Below are 13146 nucleotides of genomic sequence, written 5' to 3' on the forward strand. Positions count from 1 at the left end.
GCAGCATCCTTCTCCACCCACCCCACGCGTGCTTCTTCTCCTCTTAAACCCCTCTTCTGCATTATTAGCAGCATCCTTCTCCACCCACCCCACACGTGCTTCTTCTCCCCTTAAACCCCTCTTCTGCATTATTAGCAGCATCCTTCTCCACCCACCCCACGCGTGTTTCTTCTCCCCTTAAACCCCTCTTCTGCATTATTAGCAGCATCCTTCTTCACACACCCCACGCGTGCTCCTTGTCCCTTGAGTGCTTTTCCTTCCCTCCCCACTTAAAATGTGGTTACAAAGCACGGATCCACATGGATCCTCAGGATTTTTGCACTGGGTCACCCCAAATTCACCATCAGATCATATAGCATGTCCATGGCTACAGCTTGCACCAAAATAATCATGCACCCACTGTTGCCTGGGGCCGCAGTGGTGCAAAAACGTGGTTACAAAGCATGGATCCACATGGATCCTCAGGATTTTTGCATTGGGCTACTCCAAACTCACTATCAGATCACATGTCTGTGGCCACAGCATGAACCACAAAAATCATACATCCACTGTTTCGTTTAGAATATTTTTTTTCTTGTTTTCCTCCTCTAAAAACTACGTGCGTGTTATGGTCGGGTGCGTGTTATAGAGTGAAAAATATGGTAATTGTTGATAACACAACCAGCTCATTTTTGCTGTGTTGACCAACAACCGTAGTGGGACAGGAAACCATTGAACACTTACGTTGCAATAATGCTGTTAACCTCCAAAGTGCCGCAGTATTCCTTGTAGTTGCTGTGAGAGGCTACCTTAGCTAGCTCTCTAGAACTTATTACCCCTTTAAGAGGTGTACAGCTGCAAAAACTGGCTCTTGGCTGATTTACCTGCAGGCCTCTTTTGACTAAATGTCCTGTGTTGCTTTGGTTTCTGTTGGCTTCTGTTGAAAAGCTTTTGTTTGTGGCTAGAAAAAGCCATGTTCCTGTGGTTGGATGGGGCTGATCTGTGCACTTAGGGGTATATCTGAAGGGGTAAACTTGCAGTTACAGGAAACAGCTCGCTTGTGGAAGATGCCAGGGTTCTTCAGCCAGCAAAACTCCCCTATTTATTGTGTGTGGGTTTGTGGTGCTAGGTCCTGATTTGCTTTGCCACTCTCCTTAAAGCATTTGTGGTGCTAAACTCCTTACAGTGCTGCACAAGTAGTGTTTTGTGTGTTAGATGCTGCCTCCTGGACTGCTACAGCATAAGCTTGCTCTCTCTCTCCCCTCCACGATTCCCCCTCCCTTCCCCAATCCCTTTCAGCTTTTTTTGGCTCCTGGTTATGAATGAATGGCTGGCAACATGTGCCCTGGGAAGTGCAGCCAGTTAGGCTTGAATTCACAGTGTATGGAATTGGCATCCCTCCAGCAGTTTGTAAATTTGTGAGTTGGGAGGGACAGCAGGGGGTGGGGACGAACAACAAATGGCAGCGACACAGGGAATGTCTCGAAACCTCTTCCTGCTGATGTCAGTGTATTAGAATGCAGCAGCGACTTTGCTTGTTGGATTCCCAGGGGAACGGAATGGAGCTGAAAGGCTAATGAATGGGGAGAGGGTGTGAGGGGAGGGGTTATGAATGAAGCTCCCTGCTGGGCTTGCCTCTGCCCTTCCTTCTCAGGAGATGTCCCCAGACTGGGAGGGAGCAGCGGAGCAGAGGGAGAGGGTGCCAGGAAGGTGGGGCGTAAACAAACATGACCTGTAGCTGACCTCTAGAGGATTTTAATGAATAGCTGAAATGACTCATCAACTTGCAAGGCTGAGGCAAGGGATATCAGTGCCGAAAATGGTAACTAATGGAAACCTTAATTAAGAGTTTGGCTTTCGCTAGCTGCTAGGAGTGTATAAATCTGAGAGATGGCACCATTAGAGGCTGTGGTTGGCCTGGAACAGCAGAACTCAATAAACTGCACAGCTGGCTTTTTGATATTGTATACCTGGATTTTCAGACAGTTTCCAGTGGTCTTGTGTCGAATGGTCCAGAGTAGCTGCTTGATCCCTTTTCCTTAGCCTTCTATAGAATAATTTGTCTTGGACTTCCTGGGAAGGCTCCAATGGAGATGCCCTGTGCTGTGCTTTTAGAACCTTTTACTTGAGGCGCTTGAACTAGAAGTTAGGTGTTTAATCTGCCATCAACATGCCTTTCTTGGTCATGTGCAAAACTGGACCATACTGATGCGGAATTGCCTCCCTGCCTAAAGATGCAGTTCAGAACATTGTTTCTCCTAGGAGACTTTGTTTTGTGGTCTAGTTCACAGCACTTTTCAGTTAAGCCTAGCAAATTTGGGTTAATAGTCACAGGCATTATGGTGTGTAGGAAAGAGCAAGTTCTGTTATAAAAATGACGACCATTGACTCTCAATGTATCCTAGGGTTTCAGGAAGTTGCACTTCCCCGTTCAAGAAATACTACCTTTGAGAGTTTGCATTGCTATAAAATCCTTCAAGGTTTTTCTTAATAGCTTCTATTTACCATGGAGCTGATGCCTCTCTTCTCTACTTGCAGCTGGTTCAGGCTCCATGCAGGGCCCTCAGACACCTCAGTCCACCAGTAGCTCCATGGCGGAAGGAGGAGACTTGAAGCCCCCAACTCCTGCATCTACGCCACACAGTCAAATGCCCCCTTTGCAAGGCATCAGGTATTCCGCAGTCAACTTCCTGCTACTAACAAATGCCTAAAGGCTGCTGTGCCTGGCCGTGGTTTTCTAATAGATTGCATTGATTGACTTCCATGTTAAAACAGTTCCTCCTTTTGTTGGCTCAGGAGTAACTCAGTAGGCCTTCAGGACACCTTTCCCGATGGCAGTGACCCTACTTTCCAGAAGAGGAACTCCATGACTCCAAACCCAGGGTACCAGCCCAGCATGAATACTTCTGACATGATGGGTCGCATGTCCTATGAAACAAAGGATCCATATGGCAGTATGAGAAAAGGTGATGTTATCTTTCATACTATAGCACAGAGCCATTAAACTCTCTAATCCCATGAAAGGAGCTTTGGAACAAAATAGCTTTAATTTTATGTCCAATATAGCTTCATGTCTTCCTGCTGAAGATTGATGGTTTCCTTTCTCCACTTTCAGGAAGTGATCCCTTTATGTCCTCAGGGCAGGGCCCCAACAGTGGTATGGGTGATCCTTATAATCGTGCTACAGGTCCAGGGATGACTAATATGGCCATGGGGCAGAGGCAGCATTATCCTTATAGCCCTTATGAGAGAGTGAGGTGAGTATTCACCCTGGATGCAATGATTCTATTATGGATTGATTTATCCATCCATCCCACCTTTCCCCTAGAACAAGGCAGTTCTCAGAAATGAAAACAGATACAGACCCTATGCTGCTATACCAAGCAAATCACAGTTATGCAAATATTTGCTAAATGAACACAGCATTTTTCTCCCAGAAATATCAGTTTTCACAGAATTTATGTGTCTCAGGTTTGGGTTTACAGGTGAATATGTTTTTCAGGAGTATGTAAGTGGCAGGAGGGCTGGATATGGGCAAGGCAGGCTTTGAAGGATTGTGGTGTTAGTGGAACAGGATTAGAAGATGTGACAGATGAGGTGATGGCTGGACTTGTTTCCTGAACTATGGAGCCTTGCATGAGCACCACCCCACCTTGTCAGACAATGAGGACTAGAAATTCTACAAGGAATGAGAAATTTAAAATTCTATACAAAATGTGCAAGATTGTACAGAACTACAGAAGGCAAAGAGAGCCCTGGTTCTGTAACATGCATTATATTTATTTGCAGTGGTGATTGTGCTGTTAGGTCAAGTATGGGGAAACAGTAGCCCTCCAGATATTGGACTACAACTCTCACCATCCCTGGCCATGCTGACTGGGGATAACGGGAGTTTGGAGTCCAACAACATCTGGAGGGCTACAGGCTCCCCACCCCTGTGTTAGATTCTTTCTTTGTAGATGAGGGCTAGAATTGCTTATAGTGTGAGGGTGTGCTGTGTTTTCCTTCAGGACTGAAGCTGGAATGGGACCTGAAACCAATTTAGGAACCGGAACACCCCAGCCCAACATCATGCCTTCCACTCCTGATTCAGGGATGTACTCCCCAAGCCGATATCCTCAGCAGCCACAGCAGCGGTAGGTTCCAGTATGCCTCGATTGTGTCAGCAATACAGTCACAATAGAATTCCATGGTGTTCTGTGCATCTGGGAAGAAAACTAATACTTTCATCTTTTCTGCAGACATGATTCCTATGGCAATCAATTTCCCACTCAAGGTACATCCTCCAGCAGCCCCTTTCCTAGCCAACAAACCACCCTGTATCAGCCACAACAGCAGGTGAGCTCCCTGAGGTTTTGCAATTCAACTGATAAAGATTGTGGTGGTTGCGACCTATGAGCAGTCACAGAAGGGAAGCATAGTAATGGTTTAGTTCAGTGGTTCTCAAAAGGAGTGGCATGAGAGGATGGCAAGTGCGGCGGGAAGATTCAAGAACAATAAAATAAACATTTGAATATTTCAGTGTAGTATTGTATCAAAATATTTGGGGGGGGGATTTACAATCAGAAACCGTATCCATGCCTCTATTCAAGATTATTGGCTCTGCAACACATTGTTGGGAACAGAGATTTTCAGCTCTGACAAATATGAAAGATCAAAAAGATGCAGGCTTCCTCAACCCCGGCCCTCCAGATGTTTTGGGACTACAATTCCCACCATCCCTGACCACTGGTCCTGCTAGCTAGGGATCATGGGAGTTGTAGGCCAAAAACATCTGGAGGGCCGAGGTTGAAGAAGCCTGGAAAAGAGAAACACTTCTTTGCATTGATGACATGAAAGTTTTTCTCAAATTAGACATAATATAACTGATATTATCCTGCAAAAGCAAGCTTACACTTCTCATTGAGTTTGTATACATACTTAAGCTACATATGTAAAAGGCTCGTTTATAATTATATCATGTTCTTATGTAGCTGCGTTGTTTTATGCTTTCTTGATTTCCTATGATCATAATATAAAGTAGTTGTGTTCTGTGTTAAATCAAGCACTGCTAGTTTTTTCTTCTTTTCCATTGTATTTCTTATCAATAAAAAATTTGGTGTGGTATGATAAAAAATTAGCCTGAAAGTGTGGCCCAGAGAAACATTTTTGAAAGTCACTGGTTTAGTTTAACATATGCTGGGATTTCCTGGCTGAAAGGGGGAAGGGGGTGGTCTTCCAAAGCACACCTGAGTTGTCCAGAACTGTTCCCATATTTGTTCTAGATCTCCAGGCCTTAATTGGGCTTTGCCTCTATTGTGCTGTGGATTTTGCAGAGGGAACTTAAACATATTCATGCTAAACAAAGAATCTTTTCTGTTAGTTGAGAACTAACTTTCTAACTTATCTGCAAAAATATTATCTTAAAATGTAGCTGAGCTAAATCAAATCGTAGTTCAGGAAATTTAGGGTAGGTGTCCACCCCTCAAAGATCTCCCTTTTGTATAGAATTCAGTTTCTGTATTTCTTAATATACATAATCACAGTGTAATTTTTTGTACAGGGTTCTCTTTCAGTCTTGGCAGTATATATGACTCCTATCTTCTTTTTTGAAGTCAAAGCTGGAATATAATTATGTCTCACTTGGATGAGAAGGTGTTTACAGTTGTAAAGCTTGGTCTATAACCAAAAAATCCAGGATTTGATTATTCTTACAGCTTTGCCTTAATAATGTTATCATAGCAGGATACTTGAAGGTTGAAATATTAATAATAAAAGCCCTGTTCTAGAGGCTTAACCAGCTGTTTGCAGTGGGCACCTTTTACTCTCTTTATTTTTGGCATAACTCTGCACACTCTTATCTTGCCACATACCCCTTGCCACAAATCATTTCTATTGTCTGGAGCAATGTGGCTGTAGTCAAATTTGCAGTTACTGATGTGATCAAGTACAGTGGGCCCTGGTGAGCAAGGCTTATGAAAACCAGCATCATGTTAAATTGCATCCAGTCCCCAGTCTTAGACTTGATAGTGTTGTGTTTTCCCCTCCTAGTATATAAAGGAAACCATGGCCATCTCCAAAGTGCCTTGATATAGTCCTGTATACGGCAAGAGAGGGAGGCAAAATAAGGTTAGCTTTCAATGTACTTTATTGAAAACCTCTTCCAGCCTGAACCAGTTATACAACATATTCTGTACACAGAGTACAGCTGTTCATTTTGGACAAGGAGATAATCAGGTTTGAAGCTTCTAGTACCAAACCCTGGTACACCAGAGAACAGTTCTGAGTAGGATGAGAGGAAACTGATGACTTCATGCTGTTCTGTGAATGCTGTAGGTTCCTGCCCATAATCTCTTAGCATGAGAGCCACTTATGAATTGCCAGCTTTTGTTTTCTTTCCAGAATTATAAGCGACCGATGGATGGCAACTATGGCCCCCCAGCCAAACGACACGAAGGGGAACTGTACAATGTACCGTACAGCACAGGCCAGGGACAGGCTCAACAGCAGCTGCCTCCGGCACAAACCCAACAACCAAGCCAGCAGCAAACTGCTCAGCCTTCTTCACAGCAGGAAATCTATAACCAGTATCCGAACACATACCCTGCCACAGATCGCCGACCTGCTGCTGGGCCACAGAACCAGTTCCCATTCCAGTTTGTCAGAGAGAGGGTCTCTGCTCCCCCAGGCTCTAGCACACAGCAGAATATTGCTCCTCAAATGATGGGTGGGCCCATACAGTCCACTCCAGAGGGCCCACAGCAGGGCACCATGTGGCAAGGGCGTAACGAGATGAGCTACAGCTATCCCAACCGGCAGAGTACTGGTTCTGCACCCCAGGGTCCTGCATATCACGGAGTGAATCGAACAGATGAAATGCTACATCCGGATCAGAGGGTTAATCACGAAGGACCGTGGCCTTCTCATGGAAACCGCCAGCCTCCTTATGGGCCCTCTGCCCCTGTGCCCCCAATGACAAGGCCGCCTCAGCCCAACTACCAGACCCAACCCAGCATGCAGAATCACATTCCTCAGGTATCTAGTCCAGCACCTCTTCCCAGACCGGTGGAAAACCGCACCTCTCCAAGTAAATCTCCATTCCTGCACTCAGGAATGAAGATGCAAAAGGCAGGGCCTCCTGTCCCTGCCTCACATATAACACCAGCAGCTGTACAACCTCCTATGATACGACGGGACATCACATTCCCACCTGGATCAGTGGAAGCTACACAGCCTGTGATGAAACAAAGACGACGTCTGACCACAAAAGATATTGGTAATTGAGCTTTCATTCCCTTGAGTTGATGGGAGAGTGGTGTGTGCCAGACCACAAGGCACCCTTTGGTGTATCTTGCAGGGATTTGGAACCTTTTTCAGCCTGAGGGGCTGCATTCACTTGTGGGCAATCTTCCAGGGACCACACATCCGGGGGGTGGGAGTTGGACACACACCACTCCATCCAGGCAAGCAAGAGGTATTATTACAATTCAAGGGCACATTCCAACCAGGTAAGATCACTAGAGGAGGACACAGAGCAGAGCCAGTGAGGGTGTGTGTCATGGGCAGAGAAGGGCAATGAGGGTTGTCAAGCCTGGAGGCCTGGAGTTCCTCAGTGCTACATTATTATGAGGGAAAGGACTCTTAGATTGGAAATAGATGGTCTTGGTTGCTGTGGTTATGTCTAGTATCCCTTCATGTGCTGGATGCAATCCACAGGGAATTTTGCAAACCTAATGGAAATCATTGGGAGCCATGCAAGAGCTTTCTTAGATTTGTGCAAGGGTGATTCCTTATGGATTGAGAATTCAAGTCTAGTCCACCTGGCTGGGTGACTTGCTTTTGGTTTTTTTACAATGTAGAAAGCAGGATTCAGGGACAGGTTTAGTTTCATTTCATTCTGGGAGTTCAAATTGCATCAAATGTGTTTCTATGTTGCAGGAACACCTGAAGCTTGGAGAGTAATGATGTCTCTGAAATCTGGGTTACTGGCTGAAAGTACGTGGGCTTTGGATACCATAAACATTCTGCTGTATGATGACAACAGCATAATGACCTTCAACCTTAGCCAGGTGAGTTGACACCTCTAGGAGACAGGGCTTTGAAATTTAAAAGTGGAATTGAAAGACACAAGCAAAAGATTAACCTAGAAATGTGACTAAAGTTTGGGCTGTGTGTATTCTGCATAGTGTGGAATTCAGCATCTTGAGAATCATTTAATGTCCTTAGGGCTGAAATATTACGCTTGATATCTTTGGGGGTGGATAGGGCTTCCAGAAATCAGGCCTTATGGTTTCCTGTCTTTGCTTCTTGTCCCTCTGTATGACTAGAAGTAACAAAGTTATATAAAGTATGTAAATCTAGACAAATTTGCATTACTTAACTGGTATCTGTATCTGTGCAGAATGTTAACTGTTGGATGTAAGTGCACACAATTTTTTCTTATCGGTGAAATTTTAAGTGCTGGGGCATTATTATTATTATTATTATTATTATTATTATTATTATTATTATTATTATTATCATTATTTCAATTTATACACCGCCCTATACCCAGAGGTCTCAGGGCGGTTCACAAACAATCAGGGTGGTTCACAAACATAGTGAAGAGTGGATAAGACAAAACAACAACAACAACAACAACAACAACAACAACAACAACAACAACAACACCGCAGCCCAGGATCTACTAGGGTTAGGATTTGTGAGTTAATAAATACAAAGACCCAAACAATTTACTTGGGGCATTAGTCCACAAAAGCCTTAGTCCACTTTATCAGAGGTCCTCATATACAGGGCATTTATTAATAAAAGCTATATTAAATTTGCTGACTCTTTAAAGGTTGTTCAAGACACTCTGGTTTTAGTGCAACAGACTAACATTGAAAGTTTTGATTGTATTTTAGCATATGCATTTCAACTTACAGGTTTGAAACTAGGCTCAGATGTAACATAAAACTATGGTTTGGTGCTACATGAATGAACCTAGAACTTGTGCACTTACTTTTTCCATTGGGTCCTGCGATTGTTCCCCTCCCTTATTTGTTTGCAGCAAGCCATATTTTTCCATTATGTCTGAACTGGCAAATTGTGGTTTGCACTTGTCATTCAAACTATGGTAAAACCCTGGTTTCTAGGGCAAGTGCAAACCAGAATTGTAAACAAAGGTTTGAGCATGGTTTTCAAGCAGTTTTCCAGTTTGGATGTAATGACAATATGTGGTTTTGACACAAACGGGAGAGAGAACTATGATTTGACATTATGTCTGAATTGGGCCAAAGTTGTCTTCAGGGGCAAGAAAATGTTGCACTTTCTTATTTCATGTTCTGTTCCATTGCAGCTGCCAGGGTTGTTGGAGCTACTAGTGGAATATTTCCGACGATGCCTGATAGAAATATTTGGAATCCTGAAGGAATATGAGGTGGGAGATCCAGGGCAAAGAACACTATTGGATCCTGAGAGGGTCAGCAAATCTTTGAGTCCTCCTCCTGAAGAGGGGGATAAAGAGGAGCCACAGAGTCCTAACTGTGAGGAGGAGGAGGAAGGGGAGGAGGAGGCTGCCTTTGCAAATAAAGCCACAGCACCTCTTGAGAGCAACGAGGAAAAGCTAGTCAGTAAATTTGACAAGCTTCCAGTCAAGATAGTGCAGAAGAATGACCCATTTGTGGTAGATTATTCTGACAAACTTGGCCGGGTACAGGAATTTGAGAGCGGGCTGCTGCACTGGCGGATTGGTGGGGGAGACACCACTGAACACATTCAAACCCACTTTGAAAGCAAAATGGAGCTGTCATTGACTCACAAGCGAGCTCCTTGCAACTCTATTTTGCGAAAACATTCTGTAGCTGAGAGCAACCCAGTCACCCGAGAGGGAGTATCCCCTCCATCTGACAGTCCTCCGGAGAAAAGGATAACGGCTACCATGGACGACATGCTTTCAGCACGACCCAGCTCATTGGCAGAGGAGGAGGGAGTAAGAAATGTGGAGGTGGCAAAGGAAAGCGGTAAATTCCCATTTGGCATTAGTCCAGCTCAGAGCCACAGAAACATACAAATCCTGGAGGACGAACCTCACAGTAAAGACGAGACGCCCCTCTGCACACTTCTAGACTGGCAGGATTCGTTGTCTAAACGTTGCATCTGTGTGTCTAACATCATCAGGAGTTTATCATTTGTGCCAGGCAATGACTTTGAGATGTCTAAACACCCTGGTCTGCTGCTGATTTTAGGGAAACTGATTCTCCTGCACCATAAGCATCCAGAACGCAAACAGGCGCCACTGACATATGAGAAAGAAGAGGAGCAGGACCAAGGAGTGAGCTGCAACAAAGTGGAGTGGTGGTGGGACTGCTTGGAGATGCTGCGTGAAAACACTTTGGTCACATTGGCCAACATCTCTGGCCAGCTGGACCTTTCACCATACCCTGAGAGCATCTGTTTGCCTATCCTAGATGGACTCCTCCATTGGGCAGTGTGTCCTTCAGCAGAAGCCCAAGATCCTTTTCCAACCCTGGGGCCTAATGCTGTCCTCTCCCCTCAAAGACTGGTTTTGGAAACCCTCAGTAAACTCAGCATCCAGGATAACAATGTGGATTTGATCCTTGCAACGCCACCCTTCAGTCGCTTGGAGAAACTCTACAGCACCATGGTGCGTTTCCTTAGTGACCGAAAGAACCCGGTGTGTCGGGAGATGGCTGTGGTACTACTGGCCAACTTGGCGCAGGGCGACAGCTTGGCAGCTAGAGCCATTGCTGTGCAGAAGGGCAGCATTGGCAACTTATTAGGCTTCTTGGAGGACAGCCTGGCAGCCACTCAGTTTCAACAGAGCCAAGCCAGTTTGATGCACATGCAGAACCCTCCCTTTGAGCCGACCAGTGTGGACATGATGCGTCGGGCAGCTCGAGCGCTGCTCGCCCTGGCCAAAGTGGACGAGAACCACTCTGAGTTCACGTTATATGAGTCACGGCTGTTGGACATCTCCGTGTCACCTCTGATGAACTCGTTGGTTTCACAAGTTATTTGTGATGTACTGTTTTTAATTGGCCAGTCATGACAGCCGTGGGATGCCTATACCCCCTGTGTGCGTGTGTGTGAGTGGAGGACTTAGAAACTGATTGTTGCCCTTTATTTATGCAAAACCACCTCAGAATCCACTGTCTGCCCTGCGCTGTCCTGCTTCTACCTTGGGGAAAAAGATATTCCCCCTTCCCTCACCTCTGCCCTTCAGATCTGTCCTAAACCCCTGTTCAAGGAGACAAAGTTCTGCCTACATTTAAAAAAAAAGACTTTTTTTATTTTAACCAAAGTTGCTGTTGTTTACAGTGAGTTTGGGGAAAACAACTTTGTCCTGTTACCGCATCAACAGGCGCTACTTTCATAACTGTTTTTAATGGTAAACTCTGAAGGACAAAAAAAGTGACTGCTGAACTCTTGTGTGGTTTATCGTTGTACATTCACAATCTTGCAGGAACCAAGAAGCTACCAGTTGTTAACAGACCTTGTCCAATGGAGGCCTGTGCAGTAGAGTGTAGAACTTCATGTACTGTACACCTTAAACTGTAAACATACTGTAATAATGTCTCACATTGAAGAAGAAAAAAAGCTGGATCAGCAGCAAGCTGTAGTTTTTAAAAATGTTTTTAGTTAATGTTGAGGAGAAAAAAAGGCTTTTCCCCCAAAGTATCATGTGTGAACCTACAACACCCTGACCTCTTTCTCTCTTCCTCCTTGATTGTATGAATAACCCTGAGATCACCTCTTAGAACTGGTTTTAACCTTTAGCTGCAGCCTCATGGCTGCCACGTGTGTATATATATATGACGTTGTACATTGCACATGCCCTCAGACTCCTTGCAGTTTTGTTCCCCTTCTCCCTGCACCCCTTTATAGTATGACGAGTTAAACGAGTTGATGACCTGCAAAAGCGAGACACCAATTATTTAATCTCTTGCCAGACATCTCTCTCTCTCTCTCTTTCTTTCTCTTTCTCTATTTCTCTCTCTCTTTCTCTCTCTGGAGGATGCTGTACAGGTCTCTGTGTATAAAGTCATTGCTGTCTCAGCAGCCAATCAACTTATAGTTTTATTTTTCCTGGGGTTTTTTTGTTTTTTGTTTTTCTTTCTAATCGAGGTGTGAAAAAGTTCTAGGTTCAGTTGAAGTTCCTGATGAAGAAACACAATTGAGATTTTTCAGTGATGAATTCTGCATATTTGTATTTCAGACGATGTAGCTAAAAAAAAAACTTGATGTAAATTCCTCCCTTTTTTCCTTTTTTGGCTTAATGAATATCATTTATTCAGTATGAAATCTTTATACTATATGTTCCACGTGTTAAGAATAAATGTACATTAAATCTTGGTAAGATGTTTGTGAGGGTTTTCATTTTTGAATGGCCCAAAAGGCCACCTAGTGGGATCATCCACACTTCTAATTTGGATTGATTTCATAAATGTAAATTGCATTTCTAAAAAGAAAAAAAAAACGACTCCTGGGTTAAAGGAAGAGACTGCCCACTTCCAAAGGGAAATACGAGGGATTTCTGTTTTAAAATCAGGAAACAGTTGTTGCTTTGAAGATTAGAAAAGTAAGCAGTTCTTGATTTTGGAAGAGTTTTTACCTTAACTTTAAACACCTTCTGCCTGAGGGCCCCAAAGTGTGCCTGCCATGTTGCTAAGAATTTATAAATCAATCCTGTTCATGACATCTACAGGTGTTGAAAAAGTGGGTAATGGCAGGTAAAAAATACAGAATATGTGGATAAATCTATCTCCCTCACTCCTAGTTCTGTGTTTCTGAAACGACGTCAGTTTCTTTGACCCTGTTGGAAATGGTAATAAGCAACTTTCATAAAGAACAGGGATCAGCAAACTTTTTCAGCAGAGGGCTGGTCCACTGCCCTCAGACCTTGTGGGGGGGCCAGACTATATTTTGAAGGAAAAAAACGAATGAATTCCTATGCCCACAAATAACCCAGAGATGCGTTTTAAATAAAAGCACACATTCTACTCATGTAAAAACACCAGGCAGGCCCCACAAATAATCCAGAGATGCATTTTAAATAAAATGACACATTCTATTCATGTAAAAATACGCTGATTCCAGGACCGTCCGCGGGTCGGATTGAGAAAGCGATTGGGCCGGATGCAGCCCTCGAGCTTTAATTTGCCTACCCATGATAAAGAACTAGAAGAA

General features: G+C 44.1%; 1 protein-coding gene across 2 annotated transcripts in view; it reads left to right on the forward strand.

Annotated features, from left to right (window-relative positions):
* Positions 1-12316, forward strand: part of ARID1A (AT-rich interaction domain 1A) — a 114496-nt gene extending 102180 nt beyond the window's left edge. For both annotated transcript variants that reach the window (XM_083626705.1, XM_083626704.1), the window contains 8 exons: positions 2518-2650; positions 2776-2945; positions 3095-3236; positions 3990-4115; positions 4221-4317; positions 6361-7234; positions 7897-8027; positions 9296-12316. In XM_083626705.1, the coding sequence (XP_083482831.1) occupies positions 2518-2650; positions 2776-2945; positions 3095-3236; positions 3990-4115; positions 4221-4317; positions 6361-7234; positions 7897-8027; positions 9296-11008 (3386 nt within the window). In that variant the 3' untranslated portion in view covers positions 11009-12316. The remainder of the gene's footprint in view (positions 1-2517; positions 2651-2775; positions 2946-3094; positions 3237-3989; positions 4116-4220; positions 4318-6360; positions 7235-7896; positions 8028-9295) is intronic.
* The last annotated feature ends 830 nt before the right edge of the window (positions 12317-13146 follow it).

Source organism: Podarcis filfolensis, assembly GCF_964270895.1.
Source record: "Podarcis filfolensis genome assembly, chromosome: 8".
In the NCBI taxonomy this organism is placed as follows: domain Eukaryota; kingdom Metazoa; phylum Chordata; class Lepidosauria; order Squamata; family Lacertidae; genus Podarcis; species Podarcis filfolensis.